Below are 15,335 nucleotides of genomic sequence, written 5' to 3' on the forward strand. Positions count from 1 at the left end.
CGCACTCTGTGCTCACCCGGCCTGTTACCAAGTGTTTCTATCTCTGGCACCCGACTAGGTGTGGAGTCTCCAGACCCAGCAGATCCCTGCAGTGCACTCCCACGCTGCTCCTCCTGGGGGAGGAAGGGGAGTCTCCCCGGATCTGCCGCTTGTTGGGTCCCTGCTGGAGGAGCAGTGGCCCGACTGTGCTGCGGATCACGGTGTATGGCAACCCCGAGCTGAGAGCCCACTCCTCGGCTCTGTCTCTGCAGCCGGCTTCCCCGCTCTGATACCTGGGAGTCTGCCACACTCCAGCACCCCTGGTCTTCCTGTGACCCCAAGGGTCCTAAGACCACACTGTCCCACGAGGGTTCCACCCCCCGCTTAGCCACTGGAGCGACGTCCCTCAGAGGAGCCGACTTCTAAGGTTTCCAATATTGTGCTCCATGGCTCTATCACTTGCCAGAAGCGGCCGACGGAGGCCCCCTCCCCCGCCATCTGTCCTCCCGAGTATCGCCTCGGATTCACTTCTCTGCCCGTCCTACCTTCCAGAAGGTGGTCACTTTACTGTTCAGAGAGTTGTTGCTATTCTTTTCTTCGATCTCCTGTTGAGTTCGTAGGTGTTCAGAATGGTTTGATACCTATCCAGCTGAATTCCTGGAACCAGGCGAAATCCAGGTCCCCTACTCCTCTGCAATCTTGCTCCTCCCTATAAGGTACACTTTAATAAGTGTACCTAGTTGAGTCAAAATTCAGGTTGGGACAAGCATACTAACTTGAGCTGCTAATGTTTCCTACTAATATAGACCCCACTTTGTGGCTCTGAACCATTAACAACTGTATTCTCACCACTGGTGCAGACAGGAGGCATTGCCTAAATTTGTTGGTGAGGATGAAAGAACACAGTTACCTTTTGAGTATCTACCATATGCCAGCACTGTATTAGGCACCTCACATTTATTACTCCAATTAATTTGAACAATCACAACCCTGTGTGTTAGGAATTATTACTCTCTCTTTTTCAAATGAAATGGATGCTGGGAAAGTTTAAACAGCCTGACCTACTAGAGTCTATAACCAGGCACTTCCAAACCTCATACTTTTAAGAGTACCATGAACTATGTCATGTTCTGAATAATCCCAAGGGCAGAAAGCATATTTCAGCTCCATGTAAAGGAAGAGCTATCCCGCCATCAGCTCCATCTAAGAACGGAACAAATGGTCTGCCACAGGAGGCGACCAAGGGGGTTGAGAGCATTGAGGATTGCTTGCATGGAAGCCCCTACTTTCTGGTTAGCCATCACATCTCTAGCATGGTGCCAACACATTTTAGGCCACAGTTAATGTTTATCAGATAAAGAGAAGGAGATGGAGGGACAGACTAGACCACTAGTTCCTTACGAGCTGCTTTCTTGGATTCTAGTGAGGTTTGGAGTTTCCAGAAGAGAGGATGGGTTGTCCAATTCCAAAGAACTACCTTAGGTGCCACATAGTGACAAAGGGTCTTTTTGGCCCTTCCAGCTATGGACCTAGAACAAAGCATAGCCCTCAAGGGAGACTCTTTGGTTCATTGGTGGCCATGGATAGAAGCCGATGTCTCTGTTCTGCCCTCTCAGGCTGTTATGTCCAGCGACTTTGCCATATCCCGCTTCAGACACCTCAAGAAGCTGCTGCTTGTGCATGGCCACTGGTGTTACTCGCGCCTGGCCAGGATGGTGGTGTACTACTTCTACAAGAACGTGGTGAGTAGCACTATGGTGACCTGCCCAGGCCTTGGGAGGCCCTGCCAGGGGACCCACTCCTACCACAGTGGTAAGACAAACCAGGCTGGCCTAGATTTTGAATCCTGAAACTCTTTCCTACTAGCTCTGTGAACTTGAGCAATGTAATTCACTTCTCTGCGTCTCAATTTCTTCTTTGGTAAAATGGGCTAAGACTCTCGTGAGCATTAGCAATACTGTATGGAAAGCACCTGGTACATAGAAGGCAGCATGAGTGGTTACAAGCATGGCCTCTGGAGTCGAACGCATTTGGTTCAAATCTAGGCTCTTATATTTGGTAATGGCCTTATACCTTAGTTTTACCATCCGTAAAATGGGGATGATAATAGTACCTTTCTCCTATATTTGCTAGAAGGATTAAATGAGAGCTTGTATATAAAGTTATTAGCATATAGTAATCATCCTATAAAGTCAGCCATTATTTTTATCATTATTGCTATTGTCATTGCTCTTAGATGGGCTCCATAAATGAGATTTACTTTCTGACTACAAGAAAAAAGGACTTGAAGAATAATTAGCCTGACATGTATCTTAAATTTTCTCCCCAGATAGAGCCACCCCAATGCAAGAGCCATACCCCACCCCTTGGGAGAGTACAGGTTTAAGACTGGAGTCCCTGGCTTCTACCTGAGACTATGTATCACTTCAGCTTCCCCAGCCTTCCCAGCAGGGAATTCACAGAGGTCAGGACATTAAATGTCTAGTGGCAAAAATGTTTAGATTGGGGAGATCATCTGGGTTTTAGTCTTGCCTGACTCTAGCATGCTGTGTGAACTTGGAAGAGTTACTTAACCGCTCTGAACCTAGGTTTCTTCATCAATAATATGGAGACACTTGGACTCCCTCTGTCCCTAGAAGTATTGTCAAGAGGCTTTAGTGTCAGAGCTCAGGAAAGCATGTAACTGTACAGATACAATCATAGGAAGATAGCACTGTTTCTCCTAAAAAATATGCTCATTTCTGTCTTGTTGATAAGGGCCCAAAGCAGGCACACACCAACTGAGCTATTAAAAGTGTCACAGGCTCTTATTTGAAAAGCCCTTGATTAACAATGGGTATTGAAAGAAGCCAGAACATTGCTGTACTAAGGGAGGGAACAAGGGGCCCGAGTTTTCATTACCTAGTTCAAGGACCTTTGAATAATCCCCAAGAGTCTCCAAGTAGAATCTGATTCCTGTTTGCATAAGGAAAAAGGGAGGATTAAGAGTAGAGTGATGGCAGAGAAACGCATTAGCCAAGTAGCAGCTGTGAAATTGCATTCTGTCCCCTTGTTCCATTCTCCCAGTCCTGATTTAGGCACTGTCACACTTGCCCTCACTCAAGAGTAAGCATTTTTGTGCACAGTTCAATGTATATGTAAATAAACAGCATGACAAAAAATAATGTAAATTCGATAAACTGGATGGTAATATTCAGCAAGTCTATGCAAACAAGTCACTCTATTTAACTTGAAACTCACTCTGAGCATGAGAGACTGTTTACTTAGAATTCAAAATTCCCGTTTAATTTTTTTTTCTTGCCTCCAAAGGAGCCGTTCTTTTGAATAAGCACAACCCCTTCTCTGCATTAAATGTGTGAAATAGAAAAGGAAACGTTTCCAGCCAGCCATGCTTGCAAAGCTTAAATGGTATTGATTTCCAGCCCGGTGCCGTGCTCGAAATTGTGATACTCATGCCACATTATCTCCCCATTGCAATTAGAGAGTGGAGAGCTAGGACTTCCACATCCGAAACCAATTTCAGAGGGGATTAAAACCCTGCCTGCTCTGAAATTTGAACAATGAATTAATTACTGCACTGTAGCTTCTCGGGAGGAAAATGCATTCCCCCCGTCCCCCCCCCCCCCACCCCCGACCGTGATGCTGTCACCAGGTTCCAGGAGCACCCTCGGAAGCGCAAAGATTCCAGCCAGAGGAAGTGGAAGCAAGCAAGGTCCTAACAGGCCCTGCAGAGGAAGGAAACACTGAAGTGTTTAACTCCTCCAGGGTATTGTTGGGACAATAAAACAACAAGTGATTTCATTTATTCAAATCATTCTTGAACATCTGTGTCCCTGCCTCCTGAGGCTGACAGTCTAAATCAGGGCTCAGTGAGCTTGTTCTGCAAAGGGCCAGGTAAGAAATACTTTTAGCTTTGTGGGCCACATAGCCCATCATACCTACTCAATGAAAGCGACTATAGACAACATGCAAATGAATTGATGTGGCTGTGTCCCAACAAAACCTTATTTATGACCAGTTTTGGCCTGGAGGAAGTAGTCTGTCATCTCCTGGTCTCCATAAATCTTGCTTCTCAAAATGTGGTTCCTGGACCAGCAGCATTAGCATCAGCTAGATGCTAGTTAGAAATGCAGATCCTCAGACTACATCCTGGGACTACTACCTCAGAATGGAGCTTTTAGTCAGAGCCCCTGGTAATTTGTATGAACCTCAAAAGATTAAGAAGTACTATTATAGGAAAAGAAGATGAAAATTTTACAATTATTTTCTTAGGCACATCTCCCTCAAGAAGGTCATGGTGCTATGGACATATCACCAGGAGATTCTTGACCTAATCAGTTAGAACTATGAATTTGCCAGTTTCCCTGCCAAGAAAGAGAGGCTTGACAACCTGAGTTTATAGAAAATATTTTAGGCCGTTTATTTATAATTTTATATCATATACTGTATCTAATTCCAAAAAGAGATGAAAGTGACTTATAGTAAAAACAGAGGCAATAGAGAAGTTAGAAGGGAAATTTATAAGAGTATGGAGCAGAACCACAGAAAGGAAAGAGGTCAGTTGCACCAGGAACCTGGGATAAGATGCCAAGTATTAAATGTCTGGTTAAAGCAAGCAGACCAGTTCTCCAGGAGGAACACACTCTCTTTGCTATAAATTCAGAGATCAATTTGTCAAGCAAACCTTTAGAAGAAGGTCACACAAAAACCTTCAAGAAACTGTCTTCTGTGGCATTTTTATAGGAAATGAAAATTAACCTCCATATGGTACCTTTTTCTAACAACCCTTGATAAAAACAATATTAAATTATAATTCAGTAAGAACAGTTCTATGGAAAAAGGAGCCAGTGATCTCCAAGCAGTGTTTTCTTGCTTTGACTAGGGATTAAAGCCCTTCGATACTGCCTGTGTGTGAAGTATAAGGCAAGGAGGTCAGTAAATGCTAGTTCTCCGACACCCAGGTCACCAGAGTTCTCCATGCTACCCTTGATTGCTGTAGTGTCCTTGGTACGTAGCACAGCTGGTTACTGTTTGGCATAGCATCACTAGCATTAACATCCACCATCATTATCTATAGGGAACCTACCACATACCAGATGCTGTCCTCAGAACTTTGTGTATTTATATAACTATGAGAGCTAAGTGTAATATAGGGGTTAAGAGCATATGTGCTAGAACCAGACTGAGTTCAAATACCAGCCCCACTCTGCTACTTAACAGCAATGTGGCCTTGAGTAACTTACTTAAGCTCTGTGTCTCAGTCTTTTCACCTGTAAAAGGGGGATACTACCTAACTCACAGGGTCATTATGTATATAAATGAGTTAATATGTGTGTGGTACACAGTAAATGCTTCATCAGCCCTGTGGGAATAGGGACAGTTATTATCTATCTATAGATGTGGTAGCTGAAAGTCAGAGGGGTTGCCCAGATCACAAAGCTAAATACGTCACAGAATCAGGATTGGACCTAGTTATACTATACTTCAAACTCCCCAGACTGAATGTCCTCACCACTAAGGCATTCAGGGCCTCCCAGAGGTCCAAGCACCCTCTTCTCCAGTGGTTGTCAAATTCTTTGTGTGTTGTCTGCTGTCTGAGCATCTCTAGCACCATGTCTCAACATAAATTGTTCAAGAAATATCATGGGATGATATCATCACACTTGGCCGGAGAGTTTCAGACAGCCTCCGACACCAGCCAGGTCACTGCTCTCTTCCTCCTTTGGCTTAGACTATGGCTGGAACTTAGGTGAAAACTAGGTCAAGCATTACAGAATCTACCAGATAAGCTTGTACAACTTAAAAGCTTCAGTTTGGAAAGGAAAGATTGAGGCTTGGCGTCAGAAAGGCCAGATCTACATTGCAAATATCAGAGGATGGCCTACAGCTGGCAAACTTGCTGCCTTGCTCCCTTGGCACCCATGGCAGAAACTGCCAATCACAGCATTCTGTGTTCAGTACTTTCCCCACTTATAGCACTTTAGGATGGATCCACCTGGCCTCTCATGGTGTAGGATAAACGACTCTGGACATTAGTGTTAGAGACTGAGCTGTAGTCTCAGATCTGGAATTGATTTTAACAAGAGCATCCACTTCCCACATCCCATTTATGAGGGTGGACTCTGGAGCCAGAACATCTGAGTTTGAACTCCAATTTGTTACTTAACAGCTCTTACTGCCAGCCCAATGACTTGACCTCTCACTGAGGCTCAGTTTCCTCAACCGTAAAATGGGAGTACTAATGACTGCCTCATGGGGCTGCTAGGTGGATCAAATGGGTCAGAACAGAGCTTGGCACCTAGTAAGTGCTTTAGGTGTTTTTGTTGCTATTGTTATTGCTGTTGTTTCTATTAGTGTCCTCATCTGTAAGATGGTGTCACTTCCAGCTCTGGCATCCTAGGCTTCTACAACTTCAAGTCACAGTTCCAGCCCCAAGTGGCCAAGGGTATTTGGTATAGTCACTCAGCCCATCTGAGCTGCTCAAGTTACCTATGTGTAAGGGAGATAAGAGTTACTGTCTTTCCCATCTTGCTGGGGAGGGAGAAGCAAGGCAAGTTTCTCAAGGGGAAAAAGAGAGAGAGAGAGAGGTCAAAGCCTCAAACAGCTGCTGAATGCTAGTATCAAGGGGACTTCAGTACTTCAAGTTCTTCTGAAACTCACCACGTCAAGTGCACAAGTGGTGGTGGTTGATCTCACGACTCAAAGTCTGCCCATAATATATTTCAAACCTACCTGCAGCACAGTAAACAGATTGAGTCCTCTCACTCCTTCTGACAGAAAGGTGCAAGGTCCAGGATATGTCAGGTTACCAGGATCTCTTTCAGAGCTAGGAAACTTCCCACTGGTCACCTGGGCAGAAAAGCTAAAGGATGGAGGGGCGCCTGGGTGGCTCAGTTGGTTAAGCGACTGCCTTCGGCTCAGGTCATGATCCTGGAGTCCCTGGATCGAGTCCCGCATCGGGCTCCCTGCTCGGCAGGGAGTCTGCCTCTCCCTCTGACCCTCCCCCCTCTCATGTGCTTTCTCTCTCTCAAATAAATAAATAAAATCTATTAAAAAAAAAAAAAAGCTAAAGGATGGAGCTCCTTGGCTAGAAGACTCTCAGTCACAACTGTTATTGTACAATCCAATAGGAGATTGAAAAATGTTGGGAGTGATCAAAGAGAAAGAGCTTTGAAAACTCAGATGCTAGTTGTGTTACTTTCTAGCTCTGAACTTGGACAAGAGGTAACTGGGTATCTTAAAGCCTGATTCCTTATCTGTAGAATAGGGCTAATAACATTAATATTATTACCAAGATATAACATTAATATATATACTATTTTTTTATTAGCAATAATCTTTCAAGATTGTTGGGACAAATTAGGTCTATTGCACATCTAATGTACTATATACTAAAATAGTATATATCACACACCTGGCACAAATAGAAGATTCAGTAATAATCATTGTTGTTACTAATATTAACATGTCCATATTATTACAATTCTAGAGACCCTCTTCAAAATAACACTGGCCCAGCAGTTAGGACATGAGCATTCTAGTTTGTACACAAACCTGCTGAATGATTTCTTACAATACCTTTCACTTTTTTGTGCCTTCAGTCACACAAGGCTGAGAAGTTCTAGTTCTAACTCTGGGAGCAGCAGCTTCACCTTGGTCAAGTCACGAAACCATATTACAGTGTGGTAGACAATATAATGACCCAGCCCATCTCAAGGTGGGGTGGTTTTGAGTGGGAAACAGCTTTAGAAAGCATAAAGAAACAGTTGGGGAGAAGATTTCTTACTCACCCTTCTGAGTTGCATGACTATTAGGAAAATATTGTGCAGAAAACGTCATGAAATTCTCTTCCCGCCACACTTCCTGCCCATGGTCCAGTCTTTCTATCATCCCTTCCCAGGAGCACCCCCTTCTTTGTCCACACTACTGATCATAATAACGGCCTTTTGGTATCCCATGCCATGGTCTAGGTACTTCTGTTCCCATCTGAAAGATGGCAAGATGACATTCAGAATAGTTAAGCAATTTGCTCCAGGTCACATAGCTAGTAAGTGACAGACCTGGAAATTCCAAACCAGCCTTTTCTGCCTCCACAGTCTGTGCTTTGAACCGGCATAGTGTACTTAACAAGTTGGTGCAATTCCTTTCAGGTCCTAAAGAACCCTCATAGTAGTATTATCAGCAGCTGCCGCTCTCAGGATTAGTTATCTCTGATACTTACACAACTCTGCATGGCACAAATGAGAAAACAGAAGCTCCATGTCAGCATTGTGACTTGCCAGAGGCTCCTAAGCAGCTGCTGGTGAACACTGCCCGTGGGTCCTCACTCACAAGGCCACACTCTCTGCCTGCAGTGCTACGTCAACCTGCTCTTCTGGTACCAGTTTTTCTGTGGTTTTTCTGGCTCCACCATGATCGATTATTGGCAGATGATATTCTTCAATCTCTTCTTCACCTCCTTGCCTCCTCTCGTCTTTGGAGTCCTCGATAAAGACATCTCTGGAGAAACACTCCTGGCATTGCCTGAGCTGTACAAGAGTGGCCAAAACTCTGAGGTAAGATGGAGAGGGCTCAGGTCCTCCCTGCCAGAGAAAGAGCACTGATCTGGGGTCAGGGGCATTGCACTCAGGTCACCACTTTGCCTCTTATCTCCCATGTGACCCAGTATCTCCACTCCCCATTCCTGGCCTGTTTACCATTTGTTGTTGAGGGTGATGGACGAGACCAGTGGGTATTTTTCTTTTGAGTTATTTCTTCATTATATCACATGTTTAACATGGGATTGCCCTAGTTGCATGGGGAGAGGACATACAGAAAGATCCCATTGTCCTCAGCTGGCCCCTTTCTCCAGGCCTTTGACAGAACCCCCCAAGGCTTGGGTTAGGAACCCCTGGGATTAAAAGCTAGTTTGCTCATCACGGGGTGAGGTGTTCACAAATGAAGGCTTCTACCTCATGTCGGGAAAGAAAGTTTAGAACTCAAGATTATACACAGTCTGGAATTTGCTGGTAGCCCATAGACTAAAGAAGGCCTAGGAAACCACCAGGATGATCTCCTAGAAGGCAAAAAGAGGTCACACTGACACCCTGAACAGTTTGGAGAAGTCAGACCGTGGGTACTCCAGGTGGTCAGACTGGCACAGACACAGCCCAGAGACTAGATGGAAGAGACAGACAGGGAACCTGACTGCCTTGAAGGAAGAGTTCTGGGAAAAGGAACATTGAAATGCATAAGCATACCTCTGTGCCTGGGAGAAAGGAGGGCCAAGCCAGATGTGGTGTTTGAGAGCTAGTAATATTTTGTGGACAGCCGACAAAGAACCAAGCCCAGTCCTAACCCAAAAATGGGAGGAGAGCAACACAGCAACCCTAGCACATCAGGCAAGCGAGACGTGGTAATGGCACACATACACCCATAGCTCTTCTGATTTTTCTCCTCCCAGTGGTGTGCTAGATGTATAACGTATTCCTTGAGTATCTAACAGTAAGAAAAGTTAATGTAGCAAAAACAAACTGAAGAAAGGCAGGAAGAGGGAAGCAAAAATGAGAACACTTGTCTCTGAAGCCATTGAGCCCTGTCTCTTGGGAATCTGTGATCCTGGACTGTGATGGAGAGCTCCCTCTCCATCAGATATTATGTAGAAACCTTAGAATCTCTAAACTTACCAAGTGTGTATTAGCACTAGTAACGTGCTAATGAATGGTAGTTATTTTTTTTAAAAGATTTTATTTATTTATTAGAGAGAGAGAGAAACAGTATGAGAGGGGAGAGGGTCAGAGGGAGAAGAAGGCTCCCTGCTAAGCCAGGAGCCCGATGTGGGACTTGATCCCAGGACTCCAGGATCATGACCTGAGCCAAAGGCAGTCACTTAACCAACTGAGCCACCCAAGCGCCCTGAATGGTAGTTATTAATAACTGAGCACTTACTGGCTACTAAAGCACAATTGTATTTAGATTTCTCAAAACCCAATGAGATAGTTGGTGTTGTTTTTATCCTTTTTGTGGAAGAAGAACCAGTTATCAAAGCAGCTTAATGACTGTCACAAGGTCATACAGTTAGTGGCAGAGCTGGGACTTGAACTAAGGTCTGTCATCCCCAGGCCTATGCTCTTAATTTTTCCATTCTGTTGCCTCTAAGAACACTGTAAATACCATATTTTCTGTCCAGGTAGCACAAGAAAGTTGCTTACAAAGAATAGAGGCTTTCTTTGAGGGGGGTTCATGTGTTCTTTCCTGGCAGTGCTACAACCCGATGACTTTCTGGATTTCCATAGTGGATGCATTCTACCAGAGCCTTGTCTGTTTCTTCATTCCATACCTGGTAAGTTCTATAATCCCATTCTAACCACACAAATCACAGAGTGGAACTGGTCCTGTTAATATGAAATCCTAGACTAGTAGTGTCTTTCTGGACACTGCAGCACAGAGGCTCCAAGCAGGTAGTCTGCAGACTACATCCAACTCAGAGTATTTGAAAACATCTTAATTTCTGCCAGCTTTTGAAAAACTGGAAGCTATCATTACACTGGGTCATTTTTCCCACATGGCAAAAATCCAGAATTGACTCACAGCCCTGTTTAGATGGGGTGCATGTTCTCCAGTTTGCCATGGTCCCTACCACTCCCTTTTGTCTTATACCTAGTCTTCTACACTCATTTACCATTTCTTACTTGAACACTGAGGGTATTTGATTTATATTTAGATTTGTGATTCCAAGGTCGGGGCAGCATGCATTCAGGCAGTAAGTTCTGCTAATAAGGGATGCTACATTATCTGAAATAAAAGCAGGGGATACCAGCCCCGTCTCAATTTAGTTCCCAGTTTAAAGAGTGGGAATTGAGATAGTGAAGTATAGCTCTATTTCTCCTGGATAGGGAACCAGAAAGTGGGGCAAGTGCAAAACTGTGGTGTCTACCCACCTCACATTCTTTTGCAGTTAGCAACAAGATGGGTCAAGGAGGCAGTCATTTTGTGCTTCATTTGAATTTCCTGTTTTACAATACCTTCCTTCTCCAGGGCTCTGCTTGCCTTTCCTGCTTCATTTTTTGCCCCCGCTCTATGCTCAACAAACCTACCGTCTAGGCTTATTTGAACTTTTCACCCTCAAGTTCTCACCTTTGCCTGGTCTGCCTTTCCTCTCTCTTTTCAAGAGATTAACTCCTCTTATTACAGTCTCAGCTGATTATCTTCTCTTCTGTACCCCCGGGGTATTTTGTATACCTTGTACCATTGTATGATTTATCCCCTTAATTGTACCACATTTTCCCTGCCTAGTAGACTACAAACTCCTTGAAGGTGGACACAGAAGTATCTTCAGCAGTTTTCATTGTGCTTGCTGGTTGCCCAATAAATTCTTTGTTCATTCATTCCACAATGTTCTGGAATAACCATCATGTCTTCTGCCACAAATGTGTTTCCAAAGAGTTTAGCCCTATTAACTCACTCCTCATCTTGTCTGTTCCTTGGGCAGTTCCCCATGGATGGCAGCTGCATATCTTCTCCTCATTCCTTCCCCTCCCGTGACACCTACCTTGAATCCCAGGGCATATCTAATAATGCCTGTTTTTTCCTCCTCTGCAGACCTACAAAGATTCTGATATTGATGTCTTTACCTTTGGGACACCCATCAATACCATCTCCCTCACCACAATCCTCTTGCACCAGGCGATGGAAATGAAGACCTGGGTAAGTACCTCAGAACCCCTTTGACCTAAAAAATTTCAGTTGTTTTACTCTGTATCATTGATCCACTCCATAAGTCAAGCAGATAGTTCATGGTTTCATATGGTTTCACTCATATGTGGAATATAAGGAATAGCACGGAGGACCACAGAGGAAGAGAGGGAAAACTGAATGGGAAGAAATCAGAGAGGGATACAAACCATGAGAGACTCTGGACTCCAGGAACCAAACTGACGATTACGGGGGGGGTTGGGGCCAGGTAACAGCATGATGGGTATTAAGGAGGGTACGTGTGGTGGTAAGCACTGGGTGTTATATGCAACTAATGAATCGTTGAACACTACATCAAAAACTAATGATGTACTGTATGATGACTAGCTGAACATAAAAAATAATAATAATAAATAACTACTGAACTCCTGTGTCCCACTTGTACAGGGATGAGACAGGTATAAAAGATAAAGTCCCTCACCTCAACTTGCTTATCATCAATCCAGGATTATAAAACTAAGATCTGTAAATAAAACCATGAGATAATTTGTTGCAAAAATAGGTATTTTTGTTAAAAACTTTTGGGGTATTTCAGAGATGAGGAAAACAGTAGGCTGAACATACTTGAGGCTGTGTTAGGGAGGTATATGCTCTCCATTTAATTTCAGGATAAAAGATTAGAAGGCTACCTTCATGTAAACAAATCTCAAGCATGTCCAGATATCACATTTCAGTATCTAAGAAGGCAATGACAGCTTTCTCATTAAATTCTTGTAGTCAGTGATAATTATAAAAACAAAAACCTTAAAATCATATACCAGGTACCTATTTATATGATTTCTATTTATTATCTTATTTAACTTCCCAGAGCACTTTGTGGGTTTTGGGGGGGTGGTGTTAGTCTTACACAGTGCTGTAAGTCAATTATACCTCAATAAGTTTAAGGTATACAGGATAATCACTTGATATACATATATTGCAAAGTAATGGATGTTAACTAAATTAGATCAGCCTATGATGTGAGAGCTAGTAAGAGCCACCCAAGGAAACTTCCAGATCACAGACACCCTCTATTCCAGGTCATGCCAAAGACAAATAAAACAAAGTGATAAAACCAAAAAGTTATAGCCAAGCTTAAGTACAGGAAAAATTTCTTCAAGAAGCACCAGCAGCAGAAGAGGCTGAAAAACAATGAGACGAGAGGAGGAGGTACTGGACTGGCTCAAACTGAAGGCTTTCCCGGAATCCAGGACAAGAAACTGACTGTGGCTGTAGGGAGTCTGGTTCCTATGGAGTAAGGAAGATTGGAGCCCTGTTTACTGCTAGGTTCTAGGTCTGGGCTAGAGTTGCCCACTCAAGAAGGCAAGCTGAAGAAAAGTTGACAAGGACATGCTATTTGGAATTACAGTTTTATCAGAAGCCATGAGGAAGGTAGATAAGAGTCAAAGACACAATTTTAATATTGGGAACTGAGCCAAGCTAAGGAAACATTTAGAACTCTTCAAAATGAACAATTTTGTAATTGAAATTAAAAATGCAGGGGCACCTGGGTGGCTCAGTCATCAAGCGTCTGCCTTCAGCTCAGGTCATGATCCCAGGGTCCTGGGATTGAGCCCCACATCAGGCTCCCTGCTCTGCGGGGAGCCTGCTTCTCCCTCTCCCACTCCCCCTGCTTGTGTTCCCTCTCTCACTGTGTCTCTCTCTGTCAAATAAATTTAAAAAATGCAATTTGTGAGATCCAATGGAGATCAGACTCTGGCAAATAGTAAACTACCAAATTGGAAGATATTATTGGGAGCTCATCTGGAATGCACACAAATGTGACAAAATAATTCAAAGGAATAATAGCTAGAATAAATGGCTCCAGCATCCACATAATAGGGGTCATAGAAGAAGGAAAAAAAATGGTAGAGAAACAGTATCTGAAGAGATAATCATTGAGAAAGAAAATTAATCAAAATATATCTGAACAAATCACCTGGATATATCATAGTGAAACTATATAGTGTACAAGAGACAATCTTAAAGTCTACCAGAGGCTATGGACAAAATACTTGAAAAGGAATAGCAGTTAAACTGAGAAAACAATAGAAGCTAGAAGACAATGGAGTAATTATCTTCAAAGACCTGAGGGGAAATAACAGTTACACATCACTTAAAACCAGGGCAAAATAAATGACATTTTCAAATAAACAGACATTATAAGGTTTGCTACTCCCAGACCCTCAGCAAAAAAAGAAACATACTTCTGAAAGAACACAAAAGCCAAAACTGTAAGAAAAAACATCATGGTAAGAAAGGACTGTTCAATAGGTAATTTATGCTAAAGCCTTCATCATTAATAGGAAGAGAATAGAAAGTCATTTAACTGTCAATTTTTCCATAAAAGTCCATATTTATTTAGTGTGTCTCAAAACTTAAGGTTTAACAATAAAAGAACGGAAAGAAATAAGAGGAATATAGGAAACTATCAATTCTGCAGGATGTAGGAAAGATCAATAAGGGCAAAGAAAAATGATGGCCAAAAAACTCCACAAAATAAGATGTTCAGAATAAATCTATCAGTATTCATAATAAATGTTAATGGATTTAATTCACCTATTAAAAGCAAAAATTATCAGATTGGATTTTTTTGTCCAGTAAATATAAGGACAAATAGACAAATTCACAACTGTAGTGTGAGATTTATATACAACTCTATCAGAAACAGATCAAATAGAAATGATATAGAAGGCTGGAATAAATTATCACATTTGATCTAATGTATTAGTAAACATGCATCTTTTCAAAAACACACAGACTATATACCAAAAATTAAAAGAAAAAGACCAAATTCTGAATTCTTACAGGAATTTGAAAGAATCATGATCATCCTTTCTGACAATGCATTTAAATTAAAAACAAGCAATAAAAAGATAGTCAAAAAAACCTAACATGGTTGGAAGTTTCAAAATGTACTTCTAAATAACTCATGAGGTCAAGAGTAAATCATGATGGGAATTACTGCTGAATGACTATAAAAATACCATATATGCAAACTTGTGGGATGAAGCTAATCCTTTTAATTAAAAAGCAAAAAGTTAAAAAACAAGAATTCGATTCAAGGAACTTAAAAAATTATCGTGTAAATCTAAAGAGAAAAATCAAGGAAACAATAGAAAGGATCAATAAAACCAAAACTGAGTTCCTCAAAACCCTAATAACAACTAATCTCTGTTACTCAGCCATAAAAAAAAAAGAATGAGGGGGTATAGCTCAGGGGTAGAGCATTTGACTGCAAAAAAGAATGAAATCGTGCCATTTGCAGCAACATGGATGGGATCTAGAGAGTATATGCTACGCGAATATGTCAGAGAAAGACAAATACCACTCTTATGTGGAATTTAAGAAATAAACAAGCAAAAAGAAAGGCAAACCAAGAAACAGACTCTTAACTATAGAGAACAAACTGATGGTTACCAGAGGGGAAGTGGGTGGGGGATGGGTTAAATAGGTGATAAGGATTAAGGGGTGCACTTGTTCTGATGAGTACTGGATATTGTATGGACTTGTTGCATCACTATATCGTACACCTGAAACTAATATGGTACTGTATGTTAACTGGAATTTTAACTAAAAAAAAAAAAAAAAAATCTAATCTCTGACAAAACTGATCCAAGAAAAGACACAAGACCACAAAAATA

The 15,335-nt window shown here is 42.3% G+C and overlaps 1 protein-coding gene across 1 annotated transcript in view; it reads left to right on the forward strand.

Annotated features, from left to right (window-relative positions):
- ATP10B (ATPase phospholipid transporting 10B (putative)) overlaps positions 1–15,335 on the forward strand; it is a 115,516-nt gene that overhangs the window by 90,263 nt on the left and 9,918 nt on the right. Inside the window, exons 17-20 of the mRNA XM_044917124.1 lie at positions 1,596–1,721; positions 8,334–8,534; positions 10,220–10,300; positions 11,560–11,664. Of these exons, the coding sequence (XP_044773059.1) occupies positions 1,596–1,721; positions 8,334–8,534; positions 10,220–10,300; positions 11,560–11,664 (513 nt within the window). The remainder of the gene's footprint in view (positions 1–1,595; positions 1,722–8,333; positions 8,535–10,219; positions 10,301–11,559; positions 11,665–15,335) is intronic.

This window comes from Neomonachus schauinslandi, chromosome 7 (genome assembly GCF_002201575.2).
Source record: "Neomonachus schauinslandi chromosome 7, ASM220157v2, whole genome shotgun sequence".
Lineage (NCBI taxonomy): Eukaryota > Metazoa > Chordata > Mammalia > Carnivora > Phocidae > Neomonachus > Neomonachus schauinslandi.